General features: G+C 51.4%; 1 protein-coding gene across 2 annotated transcripts in view; it reads left to right on the top strand.

Annotated features, from left to right (window-relative positions):
- Bdh1 (3-hydroxybutyrate dehydrogenase, type 1) overlaps positions 1-22,614 on the top strand; it is a 32,322-nt gene extending 9,708 nt beyond the window's left edge. For both annotated transcript variants that reach the window (XM_005383174.2, XM_005383176.2), the window contains exons 2-7: positions 769-894; positions 10,360-10,432; positions 11,126-11,236; positions 15,411-15,552; positions 20,140-20,292; positions 21,831-22,614. In XM_005383174.2, coding sequence (XP_005383231.1) covers positions 809-894; positions 10,360-10,432; positions 11,126-11,236; positions 15,411-15,552; positions 20,140-20,292; positions 21,831-22,300 — 1,035 coding nt within the window. In that variant the 5' untranslated portion in view covers positions 769-808 and the 3' untranslated portion in view covers positions 22,301-22,614. The remainder of the gene's footprint in view (positions 1-768; positions 895-10,359; positions 10,433-11,125; positions 11,237-15,410; positions 15,553-20,139; positions 20,293-21,830) is intronic.
- Positions 22,615-24,303: the final 1,689 nt, after the last annotated feature.

Raw genomic sequence — 24,303 nt, 5'->3', positions numbered from 1 at the left:
TATATATATACACACACACACACACATATATATGGTGAATACTACTGCTGAGTGCCATCCAGCAGAAAGGCAGGCTTATAAAACATCATTGTGTGTCCTCATCCACCCAATCCACTGGATCCGACACCTTGTGATTTCTGGCTCTTCTCCAAAGTCAAACTGACCATAAAAGGTCAATGTTTGAGTTCATTCAGGACATTGAGACAGCCACAGTAGAACAACTAAAGACACTCCAGAAAGGGGACTTCCAGAGCTGCTTCAGAAAGTGGCAAGGCTGATGGGATGAGTGTGTTTGAAGCAAGGGTTAGGGTTTTGAGGCGGATTCATGGCAAGGTGTCTTTTATTGTAAGAGATTTTTAAAAATGTAAGCACTCACCATATTTTTCCATCAGACCACTTCTGAGGCATGGACAGAACAGTTTTCACTCAGTCAGAGCCCTGGAGGGGTTCAGCCCCTGAGGTGCCCAGGAGCCCCTGCACAGCCTGGTTTGAGGATCACTGGGTGAGCCACCTCTTCATGTTACAAATGGGTGGTGACTCGTCCCAGTCACCCAGGGAGCGTGAACTAGGACAGGTTTCCAGGGCCCTTAGCTCCTAACTTCCCACCGTAGGAGGCCATAGCTTGGGAGAGATGCAGGAGGCGCTTCCTGATTCCGGGATCTGGCCTGGGTTGGCTGGACCCAGCCATTTGACTTTAGAAGAAAACTGGGCACTCCAGCCAGCCCCTGGGTGCACCAGTGGTGCACTAAGGCTGCGTTTGTGTTGCAGACCCCCAGAAGGAAGCGGACCGGACCACCTACCACTCACTATGATGCTGGCTGCCCGCCTCTCCAGACCCCTCTCACAAGTCCCAGGAAGAATCCTAAGCGTCTGTGACAGAGAAAATGGAACAAGGTAAGCAGCGAAGGGTGGAGGGGGCCTTGAGCGTCATGCGCTCCATACCTGGGTGACACCAGCAATCATGGGGCCTGACCCTCAAAGGTGTCTCAGTACCTGGTGGCTCTCAACAAAGGAAGCTGGAGGAGACCACCTTCCCAGGGCTCCCAGGGTAAAGAGCAATAGCTTTAATAACTGCTTTTTAAGATCCTTTTTATTCTGAAGTCACTTTAGACTTGCACAAAAGTTGCAAATTTGGTACAGAGGGTTCCAGGAGGTCCCTCACCTAACTTCCCCAGTTGTTCACATTTTGTGAAACCACAGTGCAATGGCCAAAGTCAGGAAATCATCACTGCTGTAAAACTATTGGCCAAGCCATAGACCTTATTCAGGTTTCACTGATGGAGCTTTCTCTGGTCCCAGTTTCTAAATGCAGGATCCCACATTGCATTTTGTTATCATGTGTCCTCTTCTTCCCTCCCTTCCCTTGCCTCTGGGGATTGAATCTGGGACCTTTGCACTGAACTACCCTATATCCCCAGCCCCCCACTTTCCACCCCCCACCCCTTTTTTTTTTTGAGACAGGGTCATCCAGGATGGCCTTGAACTCACCATGTAGCCCTGGCTGGCCTCAAACTCAGGAACCATCTATTCTTTCTGCTACATGTCAGGGGACCAAAACTGAGTGTCAGGTTAAATCCAAAGTCCTAGGAGCTAGGAAATTGCTTTTTTTTTTTTTTTTTTTTTTAAATACCAGCAATATTTTTACATGAGTATGTATTTAGGCTTCTTTTTGTTTTGGATTGTTTGTTTTTTGTGATAGGGTCTGTCTTGGTTACTTTTTTCTGTTACTGAGACAAAAATACCTGGTGCCCAAAATTAAGAAAGGAGAAGTTTATTTAGCTCACAGTTTGTGGAGGTTTCAGTTCATACTCAGCTGGCTCAAAGTGGCAGAGGGTGACAGTTCATGGAGGCAGAAGACAGCAAAAGGAACAAGAGCAATAAGGGAGAAGGGGAGAGCAAGCTTCTTTCCCGCTCTTATATTGTATGCAGGCTACCGACCCTAGGGCGGGTGTAGCACTCACACCCATAATCCCAGCATTGGACCATGAATCAGTCACAAACTCTAGAAGCTCACCCCCATGACTGCATGAGGATTTGGGGGGATATTGAGACACAAACTATAACAGGGTCACTGTGAAGTTCAGGCTGACCTTGAACTTACTATATAGCCTAGGCTGGCCTTAAACTCCTGGTGAGCCTCCTGCTTCAGCCTCCTAGGCATATTTAGGCTTTTAGCTGCATTTGCATGGGATTCAGAGCAGAGGCTGAGCCCAGCAGTGGGCCTCAGCTACTAGAGGTCATCATGTACTGGAGCCTGCAGCAGAGCAGCAGGGGCCACCGTTCCAAGAGGGGACTCCGCCTGGCTCTGTCGAAGGGCTTCAGAAGTAAGATGATTTTTCTGCATTAAAAAAAAAATCCACTTTTATTAACAGTAGACCCTCGAGTTGCAACCAGCCTCACCTATGAAAAACTGGGGTTACGACCAGAGTGTTAGGTTTAACTTACAATCAAAGTCTTGAGTTATGACCGAAATGCGGCTGCTTGTATGGCTGTAAACAAAGACGATGCCAGAAAAGCATGTGTACGTGTTCGGGAGTGTCAGTCTGCGCCCAGATGCGCGTGTTTGTGGGTGTGATTTCGGTCAGTGCTTTCTATACTCGCTATAATTACTGCTACCAACATGGCCCCCAAAAAGCTAGAAAAGAAGCTAAGGAGGGGAGGGAAGATGCAGAAAGCGATCACAACTGAACAGTGTTAAAGACAGAAACAGACGATCTTAGACCAGTTTTTAGTTCTGAAAAGGTTGAGACCTACTGAGCCAGAAGCAGGTCCTGGTGGGCCACAGACTCTCTCCAGGAGAGAAAGGACACAGAGAGCCAGATCCCTGATGTCCCTTCCAGACAATAACCGCCTTCCATTTCATCCTCCCTCCTGCAAGCCGAAGATGTTACCCTGAACGGTGAGCACAGCGTGAGGTGGTTGTTCCTGGTAAACTAGGCGCATTTTATAACTTTCTGAATACACTAGGAGAATTATTGGTGTTTCTGGTCAATTATGCACATTATACAACCCTTTTTTATTATGAAGAGGTTAGTTAAGCGGTGCTTTGGGAGACCCCGAATGCATCATGGGTATTTCCATTGTTTTTTTAATGGAAAAAAGTCTTGACTTGCAACCAACTTGAGTTACAACCAGCCCTTGCAAACGAATTGAGTTGGTAAGTCAAGGGTTTGCTGTATTTGCTTTTCATTAGTCTGAGTCCTGAAGGGGCACAGCTTCACATAGATTCTGTGTTCAATGGCCTTGGCAGGAGGACTGCTTCGGCATTTGGCCCCAGCCATGCCACCGCGTCTGTGGGTGTGAGTAACTTTCCCCCAGATGTCTATGGTTTGGTTCATTTGCCACCGGGAGTCATCATGTAGATTTTATACCACGTATGGACCTGGCATAGCTCTCAGTGATTCCCTTGCAGAGGAGTGGGACCCTCCCATGAAATCCACAGCCTTATCTTAGGGACTCTGGGCTCAACCTCTGTTGCCGCAGGCAAGCCAGATGTCCCAGCAGGCATTGAGGCTTCTGCTTGTACCTCATCAGCCAGAGGTGGGTCATGTGCTGTGAGTAGAGCTGGGTACATGGCAACAGCAAAACACAGATTTGTTAAGGGGCAGCTGAGAAGCACAGGTATAGCAGGACCATAGCACTGCCTGCCACAGCTGAATCTGGTTGTGGTCTAATGCTGATTTTGTCCCCAGAGCTCTTGGCGGTCAAGTGGCACTAAAGGCAAACCCCTAGGGAGAGAAGCCTTTTTACTTCTTCCAGTTAAGGCAGTTCATTTTGACCTCTGGTTGCAGGTTAGAATCTCTCAGAGCACTGTGGGGAAAGAAAGAGGGTGGAATGAGGCATAGGGACAGTTACAAAATCTTCCCTGTAATTAAAAACATATATATTCTATGGAAATCAGGAATGGTGGCCCATGCCTATAATTCTAACACTCAGGAAGCTGAGGCAGGAGGATCACCACAAGTTTGAGGCCAGCCTTGGCTACATGTTGAGTTCAAGGCCAGCCTGAACTGTACAGCAAGAACCTGTTTCCAAAAAAAAAAAAATGTGTTTTCATGGAGACATTCAAGCATACAAAGGGAGGAAGTAGTCATTGACCTCAAGCGTACCCATCACCAGGCTTCTGTAAGGACCAGGTGAGGGCCGGTTTTGTTTTTGTCTTGTCTCTACCTATTTACCTCCCCTGTTCATCTGGATTATTTTGAAACAAACCCTGGACATGGTATTTTGTTTGCAAATGTTGTAATATCATTTTGTGAATTAAGAGTTGTGATTCAGCTGCTTCATTAAACATGCTGCATTGGGTATAATCTAAAAAAAATGTTTTAGTGTCCAGCTCAAAATGATAAACTCTAGTGATGTAATAACACAAGCATGGCCACATGTGTTCCCTAGTGATTCTCACCAACAGCCAGGCAGGAGAGCCTGAGACCTGCTCGGGACCAGATTCCCAGGCACTGCCCTTTCTTACTGAGTCAAAATACCAATGACAGGGGCCTGAAACTGCCTTGTTTCAGTATTTAGAATGAGTATTAATTTTATTAAAGTTACACATTTAAAAATGGGCTGCTAAGTTAATTTATAAATCTTATTTCTAAATCTGTTGAATTTTAACACCAACCTTTGAAGTAGCCTTTTATTAGTATTTGGTGTCATTTAAAAATGTAAACTTGCTGGGCGTGGTGGTGCACGCCTGTAATCCCAGCACTCGGGAGGCTGAGGCAGGAGGACCTTTGGGAGTTTGAAGCCAGCCTGGGCTACAAAGTGAGCTCAAGGCCAGTCTGAACTGCATAGCAAGACCCTGTCTCAAAAGACAAAAAAAAAAAATTAAACTTCACTGAAATATTTCAAATTTAATATATTCTTTTTACTTAATGCTTCTAACAGAATTTACCCAGATATGTAGAATAATATGAATCTTATAAAATTATAAATTCTGTAAATCTTATATTCTCAAACATTTCAATATTTACACATTTTGTAAAACTTAACTGGTGGGGGGAAAGTACTTAGGATTGAATCCAGGGGGCACCTACCACTAGGCTACATCTCCTGTCCTTTCTATTTTTTTATATTTACTTAGAGTCTTGCTGAGTTACCCAGGCTGGCTTTGAATTTGCTAATTTTCCTCCCTCGGCCTCCCAAGTAGCTGGGCTTACAGGCATGTGCCACTGTGCCTGGCTTATCTTAAAGTGTTTTCTAAAATCTTAAAAAAAAACCAACAACTCTAAACTCTAAAATTAACAGCTCTAAACTTCAACATTAAAAACTGATACATTTTAAATTGGAATCATGTGGCTTATATGTCAGAACTTCTAATAAGCTGGGTGTTAATTACCACAAATGTTCAAAACATGTATACATCATTCCTAAAATTAGTACAAAATAATTTTATGGGATGTTAGATCATTATTTCTAGGGTCAAGTGAAGAAGTTGTATCCTTCAAGCAAATTTGGTCTGTTACTCCAAGCAGGCTGATTTAATCATCCCAGATACACGTGGTTATCTGCTCAGTGGCTGATACTGAACCAGAAAGAAATGTTTTTCTTGTCTTTTGTTTTTTGAGAGAGGGTCTCTCTATGTAGTTCAAGATGGCCTTGAACTCACTTTGTAGCCTTCTGAGAAGTGAGCCTCCTACTCACTATGGAGTCCTTCTGCCCCAGTCTCCCGAGTGCTGGGGTTACTGGCGTGCACCATTATGCCCGGACTCAGAAAGCTTTTGACCAAGGCATCTCTGGAGCATTCAACATCTAGGACAATTTTCTTGCAACACCACAACAACCTGAGTCCCATTTTATGATTACTCTGCAGTTGGAGACTAACCCCATTCTCTAAGGGGGGCTGTCTCACAGACCCCAGCCGCTGGGCTGAGTTGTGTGTTACCAACTAGAGCAGTGGTGTCAGACCCGTGGCATGCATGTCATTGTGTTTTTATTTGAAGACAAAAGATATTAATAGAGTTGTTTAGAGGTTTTTTTTCTAAACTAAACCCTCACTGTTCAGGTTTAATTGCAGTGCTGGCACTCTGTGATAAATACGTGGGTTTCAGGTTGCAGTTTGGGCACTCGTCTCTACAAGGTTCGCCATCACGGAACCGGAGCTTGCACTTTAACGCTGTCCCTTGGTGCTTGTTAATACTGAGAACTGAGGTGCCAAGATCTCCCAAGGCCAAAGGTCTTTCCGTTGAGAGGCAGCTGCAAGCTGAGGATCCCAGAGACAGCAGGAGCTCCGCTAGGAGGGAGAGCAGAGAGACAAGAGCAGGGCAGGCACTACGAACCCCTCCCACGAGACACCATGGTGCCAGGAGCTGTCCAGCACCTCCAAGGCCTGACTGCCCACCTGAGCAGCCTGGGTGAGGGGTAGAGCCCTGTGCTCCCTGGGGAAGCAGAGATAGGACCAATGGGAAGAGAGGATCGGATGGTTGCCATGATCTATACCTGCAAGTCCAGCTACTTGGGAGCCTGAGGCAGGAGGGCTGCAAGTTCAAGACCAGCCTGGGCAATTTAGCAAGACCCTGTCACAAAATGAAATGTAAAAGGCTGGGAATCTAACTCAGTGGTGGAGTGCTTGCTGAGCCTTGTAAGGCCCTGGTTCAATCTATAGTACCGCAGAAAAGAAAAAAGCAAGCAAAAGGAAGGGAGGAAGCAAGGGAACTACTGACCAATATCTCTCACGAGTAAAGACACAAAAATCTTTAAAATATTAACAAATAGAATTCAGCAGGATTTAAAAAGAAATATAAGCCATGAACAAGTGTGTTTGTGCTAAGAATGGAAGAACGGATTCATTGTTTGAAAATCAGCGTCACCCACCAAGTTAATGGACCAAAGAAGAAAAATTGCATGATTCAGTGCAGAAAAAGCAAAATTTAACAACCACTTGTGATTGGAAAAAGAGACACAAGGAAACTTCCCCAATTCAACGAATAACGTTTACAGTAGACGTATGACTGACGTCCTCCTTACCAGGGAGAACTGAACGCTTTGCCCTTAAGGTGGTGCTGGAAGGTGCAGCCCAGCCAGTAAGGCAGGAAAAAGAATTGAAAGTTGTACAGCTCAGAAAAGAAGAAATAAAGCTGCCTACTTATAAACTCCTAAGGAATATCCGGTTCCCAAAATGAGTAAGTGAGTTTAGCAAGATCACAGGATATAAGATAGCACAAAAGTGAACTGTCTTCCTGTGTACTGGCAAAGAAAATGTGGCTATGAAAATGAAAAACAGTACTGTTTGTAACTATTCAAAAGGAAAAAAAGCAGGGTGGGGGCTGAGGGTGTAGCTCAGTGGAATAGGGCTTGCCTAGCACATGTGAGGCCCTGGGTTTGGTCCCTTGCACCAGAGAGAAGGAGAGGGTGGGGAGGGGGAGAAAATGCTTAGGTATAAATCATAGAAAACATGTCCAGGATGCGTCTGCTGAAAATTACACAACATAGATGAAAGAAGTAAAAGATCTAAGTAAACGGAGACCCATACTGTGTTTGGGGGTTGGAAAACTCAACAACATGAATGTGTCTGTTTTCCCCCAGTTGATTTTATGGGTTTTGTGTAAGTTCTATTAAAATATTAGTCTGATTTTTTTTTGTAGATAAAGACAAGATTATTCTAAAGTTTATAGGGAAAGGCAAAGGAGGTATAATAGGTAAAACAATATTTACAAAGTAAAATAAAATAGGAGCCCAATATCAATGCAGTGGGAGAGCAAATCCAGAAATGTACCTGCACAAAAATGCCTGACTGATTTTTGACAGAAGTGCAGATGCGATTCAATAGATAGAAGGTAGCGTTTTCAAACAACAGGTGCTGCAGCAATTGGAAATTCATAGGTAGAAAATCTCCTCTCGACCCATCTCATATCATACAAAAGTTAACTCAAAATGAGTCATGGACTTAAAATGTGAAACACAAATCTGCAGAGCTTTTAGAAAAACAAAGAGCAAGGCACATGCCTTATGGCACACGTCTGTGATTCCCACACTCTGGAAGGCTGAGGCAGGAGGATTATAAAAGCAAGCCCAGCCTGGGCAATTTAGTGACTTAATGAGACTGTCACAAAATTAAAAATAAAAACAGCCTGGGGATGTGACTCAGTGCAAAGGTTCTGTAGTTAGACAAAAGGTTCTGCATAACCTATAAAAGGAAAAAAATGATCAATCAGATTGAAATCGTTTTATTCTGCAGTAGACTCTGGTAACAAGATAAAAAGGCAAGTTACAAAGGCAAGAAAAGATTGATATGGCATGTATGAACCAAAGAACTAGTATCTGGAGCATCTTCACTAGGGAAAGAACAGTCCACTAGGAATATGGGCATAACACAAGGAGAGGCATTTTACTGAAGAGGCCACATGGGTGGTCTATGGTCTTAGTGCTTGCCCAACCCAAATTCACATGTTGAGGAGTTGATATGAGGAGGTGGGACCCTCACAAATAAGATTAGTGCCATTGTGAAAGAGGTCTGACACACCCCTCTCCCCTTCTGCACTGGGAAGAGGCAGTTCTAGGAAGGAAGTAGGTTCCCACCAGACAGTCTTCTGGCCCCTTGATTTAGGACAGTTCCCATCCTCCAGAACTGAAGAAATAAAATTCCACTCTCTGTTTATAAACCACCCATATTATGGTATTTTGTTTTAGCAGCGCAAACTGACAATACATGTTTAATACCATTGACCATTAGAGAAATGCAGATTAAAATCAGAGTGAAACAGCCATTGTGCAGTTTTCAGCATGGCTAAAATAAAAAGTAGCGACACCATCAAATACCGGTGAGGATGTGGACAAACTGGGTCACTCATACATTCCTGCTGGCGGTGTAGGATGGTAGAATCACTCTGTAGTTGTAAACGGTTTGGCAGTTTTAAAAGAACTAAACATGTAACTACCATATGACCCAATAATTCTATTCCTGGCATTTATCCAAGAGAAATAAAAACTGGTTTTGCGCTAAAACCTGGATAGGGAGGCTCATAGCAGGCTTCTTTATTGTAGCTCCAAACTGGGAACAACCAGATGTCCTTCAGTCGGTAAGTAATTAAACGAATGTCCATGCTATAGAATACTACTTAGCAATCAAAAGGAACAGACTCGATATACACAACAGTCTGGATGAATCTCCAGAGAATGATGTTGGGTGAAAGAAGCCAAGCCCCAAAGGTTACATCCTGTGTGATTCTGTTAGTGTAACGTGACATTCTTGAAATGACACAGCTGCACAGGTTAGTGGTTACGGAGGCGAGTACTTGTGGCTATAAAATGGTCCTAGGAAGGTTCTAGTGCCAATGGAAGGTGGTGTAGCCACTCTTTTCATCACTAGGACACAATACCCAACACCTACAATTTAAAGAAGTTTGTTTTGGATCATGTTTTCAGTCCACAGATGGCTGGCTCCGAAGCAGGCAGGCAGGGTAGAAGGGTCTGGTGGGGGAGATCTGCTTACATCATGGTGGTCAGGAAGCAGAGAGAGGGGGATGGAGTTACGGAGGGAGATGCACCCTTCCAGGTCACCCTCCCCCCCAGTGATCTCCCTTACTGTAATGACTCCACCCCTAATAGCAAGTCAGCTAGTGTCCCCATGGTTTGGTCCTCTTCTGTTTTGTTTTTAGTACTGGGAATTGAACTCACGACCTTGCACTTGCCAGGCAGGCGCTTGTCCCACTGAACTATAGCCCCAGCTCTTGGTCCTCTTCTAAAAGCCCCACCTACGAGCATATGAGGCTCTTTGGGGATATTTAGGTATAAACCATAACAGCAGCATCCTGTATTTTTACTGTATCAATGTCAATATCCTAGTTGTGCTGCATAATTTTGTAAGGTGCTACCATTAGGGGAAATTGGGTAAAAGGTACCTAACATACCCCCTGTATTCTTTCTTAACTGCATGTGAATCTATAATTATTTCAAACTAAAAAGTTTAATTCAAATAACTACTAGGAAGTGGTAGCTGACCTGTGGGAGCTGAGACACTGGTTTCGCAGAAGGCTCTCACGAAGCCGTACTGCTGAAAGGACAGCCCAAGCTTGAGCTAGTCTGAGGGGTCACCCACCAGTGTCACCATGGAGGGCAGAAAATGGGACTTTATTGGAGCCGCACAGGCCAGTGGAGTTTTGGCAGGGCCTCCCAACAAAAGTACATTCGGGGCTGGCTTCCCCGCTTCGAGGGTTCTTCCTGTACGGTAGCTTCATGGGCTACACCGTGGGCTCCCGGGCCACCTAGCTGGCACCTGGTGGAGAGATGGGCTCTTCCAAGCTGTACCAGCAAGTGCTTCAGGCCAGGTGGCGCCTGCAGGTGCCTGTGTTGCCTCCGGCCCAGGAGCAAGGTCTTAGGAAGGTCATAGCCTCGTGCTCATGGCTTCCTTTTCTCTTGCAGACGCACACTGTTATTTTGCTCTGCTTCCTGTACCCCGATCGGCCATCGGACTTATGCCAGCGAGGTGAGCCCGGTGAGTAGAAGCCAAGGGAAGCAGCCAGAGGGGCAGAGCCCTTCCCTCTGGGCCCCTCGTCCCTGCCACCCTCAGAGTAGGGCTTTAACACTTTCGGGACTCACTGAGCCACTTTCTCACTGAACTGCCCCCCCAGGTCCCCCACCAATTACGAGACCACACCCTCCCATACGTGTGGGATCCCGCAGCAAGTTGGGGGTTAAGAGTTCAGCTTTGAAATCTCTCTATCCGGGTTTCAATTCCAGCTCTGTTGCTAAGGACATTACCTGTCTTTATTTTCTCCCGGGCACCATGGTCTAATAATCACACCCATTATACGGAGCTAGGGTGAGAGGTAAGAAAGCTTCATGCGCAGTAAGCCCAGCTCTGCACACAGTAAGTACTGCACCTGATAAGGCTGGCATTGATGACGATGATGATGATGATAATGGCAGCTGGAAAACTGAGACCTGGCAGCAGAAATCATTACCCGAGACAGCGCTGTGAATTGGTGGCAAAGTGTGACTTGGAGTCTGGTGTCCTAATTCTGAACCCCAAGCTTCTCCAGGACACCTTGGTGTTTTGTGCCAAGCTGGAGGACCAAGCCTGGGCCACACCCCAAGCACTGGGGGTTACTACCCAGAGGGCCAGGAGGCTTGGGCGCTCTGTCTGGGGACCCTGGTCCCTAACATGGGGTCTGATCTTCGAAAACAGGCTGGCAGCAAAGCTGTCCTGATCACAGGCTGCGACTCCGGCTTCGGGTTCTCCTTGGCCAAACACCTGCACTCGAAAGGCTTCCTCGTGTTTGCCGGCTGCTTGATGAAGGTAAGAGAGGGTCTTTTCTTCACCAGGGTCCTTTACAGGTAGCTGTAATTTTGTGGGTTTTGAAAAATTGCTTTCCTAACAACTGGCGCATCTGTTGCTTAAAGTAGCCTTAACCTTTGCTGGTTTTGGCCACTCTTGTTCTTCGTAGCTCTTTCCATCTGTCTATATCCATCCATCCATCCATGCATCCATCTGCCCATCTATCCATCCACTTGTCTTTTGCACATTTATTCATTTTCCAGTGCTAATGTCTTGCCAGGTGCTGTAGAGGAATAAGACCTAGTGCCTGCCCCAAGGAGCCACCTGTCCAGTGGTGAAGGGATACCATGCACAGACACAGCTGCAGAATTAGGGTGACAAGCATTCTCAGGGATGCACGAGAGTGTTCAGAATACAGGGAAGCAAGAGACTGACTCCAAGCTGGGCATAGTGGCACTCGCCTGTCATCTCGGCACTCAGAGAGGCTGAGGCAGGAGGATAGCAAGTTTCAGCCCAGCCTGGACAACTTGGTGACTTAGTGAGATAGTGTTTTAAAATTAAAAATAAAGAGGTTGGGGATGTAGTTCAGTGTGAACTAGAAGGAGTCTAAATGCCCAGGAATGGGGCTACTGTTTGCAAGCAGAGCACAGAGCTGCACAGGGAACCAGTTGCCCGTCTGCCCAGGAGGACAAACTGTCTGGCCCATGTGGACAACTGGAGCTGGCTAGAGCTGTCTTAAGGACACTCACCTAATGAGACTGCCCGCTCCCAGGGGCCATCCCGGGGGCATGGGCTGAGGAGAGGAAGCATGGAAGCATGCTGCCTGCCACAGGCTGGCGATCACAGGTGCCCGGGGGCAGTGTCTCCTTGGAATCCCCAGGAGGGAGGGCCAGCTCTCAGGTTTCTTCTGCCGGCTCAGGGTGACAACAGCAGACACGCCACCTCGGAAGATTACACTGGTGCCCTTGTATTTGCCAGCCCCTGGAGCTGGCCTTGGGAAGGACAGAGGGGGAGGAACAGAAGAGGGGACATGGGGCCTCCATGCCACCACCTGCCTCCAACTCTGTTAGAGCACAAGTTGGGAGTTTGAGCTCTATACCAGACTGAGCTGGAGTCACCTGCTTGGTAGATGGTGCTGGCCCCTGCTAGAACAAAACAAAAGGCTCTCTGTGCCTGAGAATGGGTGGGAAAGCTCCAGGAGGAGCCTGAACTTCATCCAGCAGTGGAAAAGAAAATAGCTCCTGGGTGAGATTTAAGGGCTAATAAGAGAAAGAAGTGGGTTGACCAGTAAGCCAGGTAGCCCAGCTCCAACATGGCAGGGCCAGAGCCTGTCCTGGAGGGAGCAAACCCTGGGGACAGAGAGCAGGAGAAGCAGAGTGGCCCAGGAGTGAGGCCTGGGGCTCAGCGCAGGTGGGTCCTGAAGAACATGGCCACTGTAGTCTGTAGCCAGCTGCCAGCGGGAGATGGGGGAGGCTGAGGCCAGCTGATAGTGCCCGCCCTGGTTGGCACAGCTGTCGGGAGCAGGGCGTGCAGGCTCCTCAAGGCTGATGAAGGCATGGGATGGTCAGTGGGGCGGGGTCTGAGGCTGTGGCCCACATGCTGAGCGTGAGATGAACCCCATTTACTCCTCTAAGAGAAGGCTCTTCCCCTGCAAGCTGCCGAACTGAGCTCATGTGTGAGGATGCGGACCCCGAGTGGGGGCCTCCCCTGGGAAAGCAGGGCCATTCTCATGCCCCTGGCACAAGAGAGGTCTAGTGCTGGGACCACGGGGAGCTGAAGGATGGCAGCAGAGTTAACAACGTCCCGAGAGGAAGAACACCCGGTCCCTCACACACGTCTAAGACAGAATCCGTGATAGCTGCCAGCAGCCCTCTGAGGTCGGCCCAGGTGGGCTCCGCTCGGAGGAGCTGCCGCGTGGAAGATGTCAGACACGTGTGCCAGTTATAGAACAGAGACACCCGTGGGCACTCAGACCTGAAGACGCCCTTCTGGGGAGTTCTTCTCTGGAGTTCGCTGTGAGTGACAGCACGTGCTCCAGGCCGGGCTGCCCTGAGGATCCCACACCTGTCACCTTGTTGGGAAAGGTTGGCATGTCAGGGAGGGGTTGGAGCCAAGCCTTAGGCCCACTGAGCCTCCATCGAGGCTGCTGTGTACCGAGGGGACCGGGTGGAACCGGCCAACCCGCCTCCCTGCCGCCAGCCTGAGCAGAGCTCCTGAGCCCGCCACCTCGCTTCCTCAAAGGGCTGCTGGCGAGGCTCCCTTGAGGTGGAAAACCACGTGGGAATGATGACCGTTTAGGGACTGGAGAGTTGTTAGCAGGAGAGCAACACTTCCCATCTCTGATGCTCAGATTGTCTACACCAGGTCCCCAACTCCCACCCCCAAACGGTTTCCCTCTGTACCCACTCGTGAAGTCAACCCATGGCCCAGACACCTCCCGGGCAGCCCTTGCCACCTGCAGACTGAGAAACCCACTCCTTGTTTGGAGCTGAACTTTTGAATCCTTGACTCCAGTTCTGTTCTCTGGGAAGGCAAAGAACAGGTCGGCTTCCTCGGTCACGTCCCCCTGGAGTCTTCAAGGTGATTGGCTCCAACACCCTTGGTCCCTTTGACGTTTTCTCTTGAAATTTTTCTGCTGAGATTGCAAGATGCACTTTTCCCAGTCCTGGGGTACCAGCCACTTGCAAGGCTCAGCCTGACCTGTGAGAACTTTCTCTCCCTGAGCTACACTGACAGTCCGGGGTTTCCTGCTCTTGCCCCTGACTGGGCTGTTCGCTTCAGTGCCAGGTGTATGTGGCCTGGCCAGCCCTGCCCTGGGCAGTAGCCATCCTGTCCCTTTTCATTCTCTGGCAGCCACCCCGGCCCTCCTATAAGAGGCATCATCATTCCACACACTGCTCGGAAAATCGCTGCCAACCATTAATTTTCCCATGGAACATGGCTCATCCCTACTGAGCAAAGTGTGTCATGTTGTGGGATCACTGTGACCTCTCACCCTGCCTGCGATGTGAAGGCTGATGGGTGAAAGCCTGCTGAGTGCCTAGCGCTGTCAACCGCGCCCACTTTCACTGAGACCCCCAGCAGCTGACCAGCGCCCCCCAGCAGACCTCTGTGCCCTGTGCAGCCTCTTGTCCACCACGTCCTGCTGTTCCCGTGCTGCCCGCAGGAGCTGGCTTGGGGTGGCATCCTCTTACCTCTTCCTGATGTGCTCCGTCCTCCAGGGCCCTCTCTTGCCAGTGTCCCCGGCTGTCATTGCTTTTGGAAACTCTCCCCTGCCTGCTCTGTCCTGTGTTCCCGCAGGCTTCCTACGACCCACGGGCCACCCCACTGTCTGCTTGCTCTGCTGTCTCCTTTCCTGCGATACAGCTCTGAGAGCAGGGGCTGAGGTGTTCATCTTTGTGCCTCCAGGGTGCCATGATGCGACAGAGGCTCAAGAAATGCTTGCCAAAGGAGTGACAATTCTTTCATCTTTAGTAAAACCTGAATTGGTATAGTGCTTTATTAGTTCAACAGCTCTCTCAATAATCACTTCCTTATTGCAATTGATCTGCACAGGTCAAGGCAGCACGGTTCCTGCCAGAGAAACTGGGTCCCTGTTAGGGCACACACCTGAGTGCAGAGCCCGGCTGGGGATGGGCTGGGGTGGGCGGCTGGGGTGGGCGCCTGGTGCTGGCGTCTCATACATCAGGCAAGAGGCAGCAGGCTGAGCCTTCTGGGCAGACATGACCTGTGGTTGGCTTTGGGCCCACACAGTGTTTTTGGGTTTTTAAAATGCCGGTAGGTTGCCAACTCTCAAAAAATTAAAAGAAATCACACTTACTAGCTTAATTATCTAAGCATCTGACAACCTGGGTTTCCATATGCACAAGGCAACATCTGGCATGTGCTCCGCCCCGGGGTCCCCAGCCTCCCTGCTGTCTGATGCCCGTCTAGGTTTGCAATCCCTGCTGAGAAAAAGAACCTGGCCAGTGAGCAGTGCAGGCGGTCTCCATCCTGTTTGTGGTGTGACTCTGGCACTTGGCGCATGTCCGTCACCCATGCTCGGGGCTGGCTCGAACAACCTACTGGTGGGGCCTTCAGAAACTACCGTGCATGCTTGTTGCTAAGCCTGAGGCTTTGGCAGGCCCTGGAGGCCATCTAGACTCTGCCCGGGTGGGGAGGAGAGAGGTGGAGTCAGCCTGTCTCTCTTCCCCAGGACAAAGGGGACGCTGGGGTCAAGGAGCTGGACAGCTTGAGCAGCGACCGAATGAGAACCATCCAGCTCAATGTGTGCAGCCCTGAGCAGGTGGAGAAGGCGGTGGAGATGGTGCACTCGAGCCTGAAGGACCCCGAGAAAGGTGGGGACACTGTGGAGTAGCGGGGGGTGGGGTGGGGAATCCTTCCTAAATACCACCCTCTGCTGGCATCCTGCCAAAGCCTCCTTTCTTATTGTTTAAATCCTTAATCCACCATGTAGAAGAGTGTGGACTAAATGAAACACACCCATGCAATAGGACAGTGTGAAACGTGGCCAGGCGGCGACTACGGAGAGCGCTGCACCAGTTCCCACCGATTTAGCACTGCAAACCCACGTGGTCTGGTGCTGGGCTGAGCACTGGGGACCCCCAGGTGACCAAGGCACAGAGTGTCCCTGAGGACCTTCTGGTTCAGTGAGGGGCCCACATCGGCATCAGGGAGCTGTGCGTGGGGAGAGGCAGAGTGCAGCAGAGGGATGTGCCTGATCACGGGGTGCAGTGGGAACGGGTCACGGGGGCAGGTGGTGATGGGAAAGTCATGGCAGGAGCAGGCAGAGCAGCAGCAACGGAGGGAAGTGGCTCGGGTGTGTCTCAGGGTAGAGTCTGCTGGGAGTGGTGGCGCAAAGGAGGTCGGGGAGGGAGGTTATCGGGGCAAAGGGTGTCAGGGGAGCGAGTGTGGCTGCTCCCCCAAGGACCCTGGGCAGCCACAGAAGGGTTTTCCCCCGGCGGATGGCCTGGTCTGTGTGATGAGCTCGCTGTGGGCACTGTGGCGGTGGGCAGGGCCTGGGCTTGATCATCCTGAACTAGGGTAGCAGGCACTGGCAGAGGAGGATCAGACTCAGGAGCAGAGACGGCACCGCTGGCTGGACTTGAGGACTCAAGCGTGGGGGTGAGGGACAGGCAAGAGGTCTCCATCGCACACACCTGGTGCAGGAACAGGTGAGGGGTGGGAAGGTGGGGGCAGAGGACTCCTGGGGAACGCCAGCACTTTGGGCCGCGCAGGGGACAGGACCCAGCAGGCTCCTGCGCTGCAGCACAAGTACTCTCCCAATTCAGCCACACCGAGGACCTTGGTGGGAGGGCTCTGCTGCCCGTCTCCAGGGGGCGCTGTCTGTGTAGTGTTGGGTGGTGCTCCGCGCAGCAGGACTGTGCCATTGGCATCCCCCCTCCCTGCCCCTGACAGCCCAGATAGAAAGGGAGTCTGGCCTGGCGTGGGGGTGCACACCTGCGACCCCAGCACTCGGGAGGCTGAGGCGGGAGGATCACTGTGAATTTGAGACCCACCTGGGCTACATAGTGAGTCCAAGGCCAGCCTGAACTACATAGTGAGATCCTGTCTCAAAAGAAAAAAAGAGAAGAAAAAAAAAAGGGGCTCCCTGGAGCTCTCTGCCTCCTGCACAGTGGTGGGGAGGAGGGAAGGGATGGGTGCCAGTGCTGTGCACTCTGCCCAGCAAGTGGGGGTCAGGTGGAAACGCTGTCACCTCTGAGAAGCAAGCATGCTGTGTGGGCAGCCTGACACTGCCGTCACCTGGCAGCCCGGGGCCGCCCCCACCCCTCCACTAGGCCCTTCCTGCTTCAGAGCGTTGACCACCTCGCTGAGTATCTGTTTAGTAATGAGCAGGCAGAGCCTGCACTCCTGTCCCCTGAAGGAAAGGCAGGGTGGTCCCGCAGGGATGATTCCAGCCAGAGGCACAGCCCGTGGTAAATTCCCCTCCTCTGTCCACCCCGCCCTCTCTCCCCTTTGCAGCTGAGGTGTCGGCTTCATAAAGTGTTAGGCAGGAAAATAGCTGCCTCAGAGCCACAAAGCACTGCCTTACAGCCTATGGCCTTGGCGGTTTTAACGGCCCAGGAAGTCACCAGCGACCTCAGCACAGGGTGGGCTTTCCCAGGGCGGGGGTCCTTGTCCCCTGCCACGGGGCAGAGCCGCCTCTGTTCCCTGTACTTGTCTGTGGAGCATGCCAGCTGGCTAGGCTGGGTCCCCTCTGCTCTGGCCACCGCGGGAAGAGGTCCCCCCACCCAGCGCCAGCCCAGACACACAAACCTTTCCGGGCACGTTTGATGAGCCACTCACTGCGTCCATTCTTAACCACTACTGCATATTTTGGAAAAAGATCTGAAGATGTTTAGGTCCAAAACAGAAGTGTGTGAGACATAGTCACGTACCACCTCCTGTTCTCCCCTGACCTTCTCCCCAGTGTACCCCCCCCACCCCGCTGCTCGGCCCCTCTTCTCAGGCAGCGTGGCTTGGAACTCCAGGGAGCGTCCTCCCAGTGTGTCCCCGCAGCTGTGGCCGCCTCTGGTTACACCCACTGGACAGGGGCCTTTCAGAATCCCGGGGTGTGAGATGAAGGGAGACTGTCTGATTAGAGACCAGCCACCTGCCACGGCCCTTTCCTGCCAGCAGGTGGCGTACTACCAAGGAAGCCGGCCATCCTGGAGCAGGGGCGTTCCCAGGTCCCATTTCGTTAAGCCTTTCTACATAGCAGTGGCGGATGTAATTATTGGGTTTCTAGGTGGAACAGATATGCTTTTCAGATCATGGGTCGTTGTCCCACATGAATCGAGCACCAAACCACTGGAAATCCCATGGACATGAAGAGAAGCAGGCTGAGGACAGGACACGGGGCAGGGACACCCGTCTCAGGGAAGTGGGCTCGGGTGGAAGGAAGGTGTCAGGAGGAGGCAGGAGAAGCAGGAGGCTGACACCTGGGTGTCGTCGGTACCCAGGGAACAGTGCACTTCCAGGAGCCTAGCGACACTCAGCTTCTAGAGAGTGGAGGAGAAGGGGGACGGGGTGGGTCCTTCCGGTCCAGGGCAGGACTGAATCCCAGAGCAGTGTGACGGGACAGAGAGGGCAGAGTGTGCGCCCAGCGAGAGCCTGGCGTGGACAAAGGAGGGCAGGCTGTGCGGACCGAGGGCTGTTTGGGTGTCCACAGACATTCATTCACCTCTTCTTTTGCAGTACCGGGAACTGAGCCCAGAGCCACCCCATTGAGCTCCTTCCCCAGCCCTGTTTTCTTTTTTATTTGAGCCAGAGTCTCACTAAGTCTCTGAGTCACCCCGGCTGAGCTCACACACGTCATCCTCCTGCCTCTTCCTCCCAGAGTGCTGGGACCACACCACCACACCCAGTAACGTACATTTACTGAGGACCTAGTGTGTGCACTGGGAAGGGAGGGGGCCGGGAGCCATGGGAAAGATGAAGTCACATGAAAGGAAGAGAAGGGTTGATGGCTTACAGACAGGAGGGCTCCAGCCCCAGGATCCAGGGCGCTGTCATTGACGAGGCCCCGGATGGTGTCACTAGGTCTGCCTGGAGTTGGTGAGGCCCCTGCAGGCAGCAGCGAGGGGCTCTGCACACTTTGTTAACCAGCAATTTCCTTTGCTTGATAAATGCTCTTAATTCTCTGTAATTGAAGGAGAAGGCACCCGAGGTCGGTGCACGGAGCTGTAATTCAGTCAGGACGGAAGGAGAGCGGATGGGGAGCAATCAGTCTCCCTGACACGGCTCATTTCCATGCTGGGCTCGGAAAGTGGCCGGGTTCCCGCGGGCAGGGGGTGCCAGGAGGGAGGGGCTCTGCGGCGACACTGCCTGACAAGGGGCCCAGGACTTTCAGCCCAGGAGACTGAACCCCGGGTGGCTAAGCCCTGAGGGTTCCCCAACAGAGAGGCAGGCCCGGGCCTGGGGATCTGCCCATCCTGTCTTTGAACCCCAAAACACTGAATTCCAAGAAGGGCCTGTAAACAGCGCTGCCTCCCGCCTCTGCTTTCCCTAGATTCAGCTCCACGTCTGACTTCCTGATTGAACTTCAGTCTGGGCTTTGCCTCTTGGGCCTCAGTTTCTCTACCTGTAGGAGTCAGTAGACTAGATAAACCCCAGCAGCCTTCCAGCACCTGCATTCTCTGTGTCCGCAAGAGCCAGGTGTCCCTAGGTCCTGGGGGAAGCAGTCCACCAGTGTGAGAGTGTGCGTGTGCTCTGAACTCTGGGGCGTCACACACGCTGAGGAGGTGGGTCTCTGCTGGCAAAGGGACCCTGGGGAACAGGTCACTGTTCTTCACATGTGCTAGCAGCACACTGTGCCCTGGTTTGCAGGAGGAAGATGAGAGAATAGAGTGGTGGTTCTGAGGGTCTCAGGAAGGAGCATTGGGACTGGACCTTCCAGACTCGAGAGACAGTCCAGCAAACAGCACTTTAGGCCTCTCTCTGATGTCGTTGTTGGGTGACTCTAGAAAGTTCTCTGAGAGCCTTGGGCAGCAGGCTGAAAGTCACAGGGAATGGAGACCAAGTGGAGCCGAGTGGGCTGGAGGCTAAGAAGTGATATCTGAGGCCGGGTATGTGTGGTGACACAGCTGTGTCCTTTCCTGAATTGGTCAGCTTTCTCGTTGCTGGGACAAAATACTGAGCACTCACACTTTAAAGGAAGAGAGGTTTCATTTGGCTCACAGCTTCAGAGGTTTAGTGCATGGTCACCTGGCTCCAAGGCAAGACATCATGGTGGGAGGGCGTAGTGGAGCAAAGCTGCCGGGAAGCAGAGCACAGGGGAAGAGCACCAAGGAGGAAGAGGCCAGGAACCAGATGTAGTCTCCAAGGTCCCGGCACACTCCGAACTGTGCTTCACTAATCTCCAAGGAGGTCTCTCAAGCCAATCAAGTTGACAGTCAAGATTAACTGTCCCATCTCCTGTCCAGGGTTGTGGGGCCTGGTTAACAATGCGGGCATCTCGACTTTTGGGGAGGTGGAATTCACAAGCATGGAGACCTACAAGGAAGTGGCGGAAGTGAACCTCTGGGGCACAGTGCGGACAACAAAATCTTTCCTCCCGCTCCTCCGAAGAGCCAAAGGTAAGTTGGGAAGACAGCTGCTTCCTGTCCCCTGGACCTGCCCAGGATGGAAATCTCCCAGAGCCACCACTCACAGCAGCCAGGCTGAGCTCATGAGTCCTGGGGCCATGCTAGGTGGGTGGAAGTTGGGGGGCAGAGGTACGTGGCCAAGTGCAGGGAAAGGGGTGTGGGGCCTTCAGAAAGTACAGCAATGTACCCATATGGTATCATAGCAGGTGGTTAAATAAATGTTAGTTTCCCCATTCTGTGGGGCATTTGTGTCATAACTAAAACATGAGACACGTAGCATTAAGGTAAAAAGTATTATTCATGGTTAGCAATTTAGAAAACAAGCAAAACACCCAAGCCGTAGAAGGTAGCCAAATGTAAGCAGAGTACACATACAAAGCTTCAAAGGAAATCTTGCACTTGAGTGACCTCAAACTAAGAGGTTTCCGAAAGGTGCCACCCCCCAGGGCGATGGGCTGTGTTCCTTCCTGTGTGCCCCAGGGGAGGTGGTCCTGGTCTGACTGGTTGAATGGGATTCACCTCCAGTCCTACCCCAGGGCTGAGAGAAACTGTGGCGGCCCCTGGTACCCTCAGGCTGGGCACCTTTCAAGGTTACCGCTCTTCCAGTGCTAGAGACTCTGTCCTCCTGTCCCAGCCCTGAAATCAGGTTCAGAACCCTCCTCTACCTTAGCCTGCCTCAATGTGTGCTGGGCAGCCTTGGGCTACAACCCCACCTCCACCCTCGCATTGCCGTTCATCAGTACGTGTGCTAATTACCCGCACATCTCACTAGGTGCATTAGTCACCTGCCAAGGTGACTGCCCTGTGATACAGACAAAATCCTCGACATATACAACTCAAAGAGGAGAGGTTTATTTTGGCCCATGGTTTCAGAGAGTTCAGTCCATGGTTGCCTGGCTGCAAGGCAGAGAAACATTATGGTGGAAGGGTCAGGTAGAGGGAAGCTGCTTCTCCGAGAAAAGACACACCATTTACAGTTGTGCCCCCAGTGACCTACTTCTTCCAACTAGGTCCTACCTCCTAATAGCCCTTCAGCTATGAACTTCTCCATGGGTTAAACCATCAGGGCATCTCTTAATCAAGCTGACAAGATTCACTGTCATACTGGGTGAGCTGAATTTTAAGCTCCGTGAGTGGGAGGAGGAGGTTCTCTCCTATATTTTTCCTTGGACAGTATCAGATTTTGCCCAGATGCACAGATGGGGTGAACACACCCATCTCCATGGTCACAGCTGTCCTACCTCCCCTATTCTCCCATGGCATTTTTACCCCAAGGTACAGTCACCAGGCGGGGCTGTGTCTGGTTTTGAGCTCGTTGTGTGTTGTCCGTTATCCCGTTATCCTGTGCCCTGCTGGGAAGCAGTGCTCCTTCTCATTTCTCTGCCCTGGCTGGCACCCCCGGGGGAAGGTCAGGGAGGCCCAAGCTGCTGTGGCTGCACCCCTGACCCTGGGTGATTCTGAAGTGGTGCCCGCCTAGTGTCTGGGCCAGGGCGGTGCCGCCTGAACAGTGTTGGCTGTCTCCCCTGTAGGCCGCGTGGTCAACATCAGCAGCATGCTGGGCCGCATGGCCAACCCGGCCCGCTCCCCGTACTGCATCACCAAGTTTGGGGTGGAGGCCTTCTCTGACTGCCTGCGCTATGAGATGTACCCTCTGGGCGTGAAGGTCAGCGTGGTGGAGCCGGGCAACTACATCGCTGCCACCAGCCTCTACAGCCCCGAGCGGATCCAGGCCATCGCCAAGAAGATGTGGGATGACCTGCCTGAAGTCGTGCGCAAGGACTACGGCAGGAAGTACTTCGACGAGAAGATCGCCAAGATGGAGACCTACTGCAACAGCGGCTCCACAGACACGTCTCCCGTCATTGACGCTGTCACACACGCCCTGACCGCTGCTACCCCCTACACCCGCTACCACCCCATGGACTACTACTGGTGGCTGCGAATGCAGATCATGACCCACTTGCCCGGAGCTGTGTCCGACATGATCTACATACACTGAAGAGTTTTGCTGTGACCGGTCCGGGGGCCGCAGAGGGAGGGGAGAAGGTCGGGTGGGTGGGTCACACACCTATCGACACCTCACTTAAGCACTTGTGGGTCACCACTGTCTTAGGAAGACTCATTTTAGCATTAAGCAGAGGCAGTAACCCCGCCTGACTCATTCATGTAGGGAGAGGCTTGGGTCTTCACAAAATGGGGTCCCGGCGAGGTGCCCTAGACCTTGGGGTAAACATGGTGCATCTATCTGGATTTTTTTGATTTCATATGAAAATTTTGGGAAACATCTTTATATTAAAAACATTTATTATAGAATAGAATCCGTTTTCCTTTACGCCTTTAGGCAAAACATTAACTCAAAAAAAGTTGATCTTTAAGCTAGCCTTATGAGTAAGGAGGACAGATGTTTTTTGATTCTGCATGAAGAATTTGCAGCTGGGAGGGGACATGTGAAATGACTGTAGGAGCGCACATGTGCATTCCAGGGCAATCCACGTATCCTTTGATCCTGGCATCTTCTGAGCAGCCCTGTGTCCTTGCCCAAGCCTTGCACACGATGTGCCCGCTGTGTACCTCTTCACATGTTCATGTTGCTGTGTGGGCAGGGCATGGTGGTGCATGCCTGTAATCACAGCACTCTGGGAGGCTGAGGCGGAAGGATTGCAAGTTCAAGTCCAGGATGGTGCTATGTGAGGGACAGCCAGCAAACAGTGATTTTGAGCTGGCTTATGGAAGGGGCATGGGTCATTCTGGAGCCCTTCATCTGCAATCTCTCCACTCTCCTTGAGGACTTGGGCTAGGCTTGTGCGGAGGTGATCTTAGCTAAGGGGGCAGCTTGTTTCTGGTTTGGGTCTGCTTGGTTTTGCCAGGGGTAGGACTGGTGTTGGCAGGGGCTGCAGATGGAGCAACCATGCCAATGCACAAGCACTGGGCACCTTCTTCCTGGGGGTGATCTGCTTGTCTCATGTGACACACACACCTGCAGTGAGGGCTTCAGGGTGCCCCACAGCAGTAGCTCGCCTTCCTGCTGGAGTTTTACTTTTAATTAAGCCAGGACACTGCTAGGCGTAGTCTGTGTTCGCCTGGCTTTGGATTTGAGGGCTTCCATCCCCGCAATTGCTCAGGGACTGGATGTTTGGACCCGAACCAGGCACCACGTCCTCCAGGTGGCTGCAAGCTTCTGACAGGGTCCTGAGTGCCAACATTACAAATCAGATCAAAATAGCGCCGGCACTTTTCCCTGGAAGGGTCAGGCAGCCACTAGAGGGCGCCCGACTCCTCTGCAGCCACAACCTGCTTCCTCCCCACTGGAGGGCTTCCACACAAGCCCGGGTCTCACAAAGGGCAGTGGCCCCCACCCCGGAAATTGCTAGGAAGAAGAAGCAGGTTCCCTCAGACGCAGCGTTTCTGCTCTCCTAGCAGCTGCCTGGCTGGAGTCTGGAGCCTGGAGAAGGCAGAGGAGCCCTGGCAGCTGGAGCAGGCTGTGGGGCTCAGGCTGTGCCAAGGCAGAGAGGACCTCACAAAGAGCAAATTCAGCTTGCCTTTGGGGCCTTTGTCTCCGCTGTGTTCAAACAGGGGTGCCCTGTCCCAGCTCCCGTCTGCAGGGGAGACCGAGGAGGGGCTGTTATCCTACAGAGCTTGGCTCCAGCAGGGGCCTTTCAGAGTCTTGCGCTTTTACATCTTAGGAGAATTTGTTTTCAGGATTAATAAAGGAGAATGGGTGTAACTCCCGGGTCCACACGTGTGTGCCCCTCCCTGGGAACCAGAGGTAGGGGGTGTCTGCATGCTCTGGGTCCCAGTCAGCAGTAAACAGAACTCCGGGGACACCACGTCTGTGCCTGTGGGGTTCCTCAGCAGTAAGACTGCCTGCAGCCTGTTCCCATTTTAAATTTTTATCCCAGTGATTGAGAAACCTAGTGTGTCTTCCCTCCAACTAATCTGTATGCTAATTAAACACCTCCCAGTTACGGTTCATTTCTGGCAGCCTATAGCCGAATTGGGTGC

The sequence above is a fragment of the Chinchilla lanigera genome, unplaced genomic scaffold, assembly GCF_000276665.1.
Source record: "Chinchilla lanigera isolate Chin_1 unplaced genomic scaffold, ChiLan1.0 scaffold00019, whole genome shotgun sequence".
NCBI lineage: Eukaryota > Metazoa > Chordata > Mammalia > Rodentia > Chinchillidae > Chinchilla > Chinchilla lanigera.
This window is presented reverse-complemented; position numbering and strand designations above follow the sequence as displayed.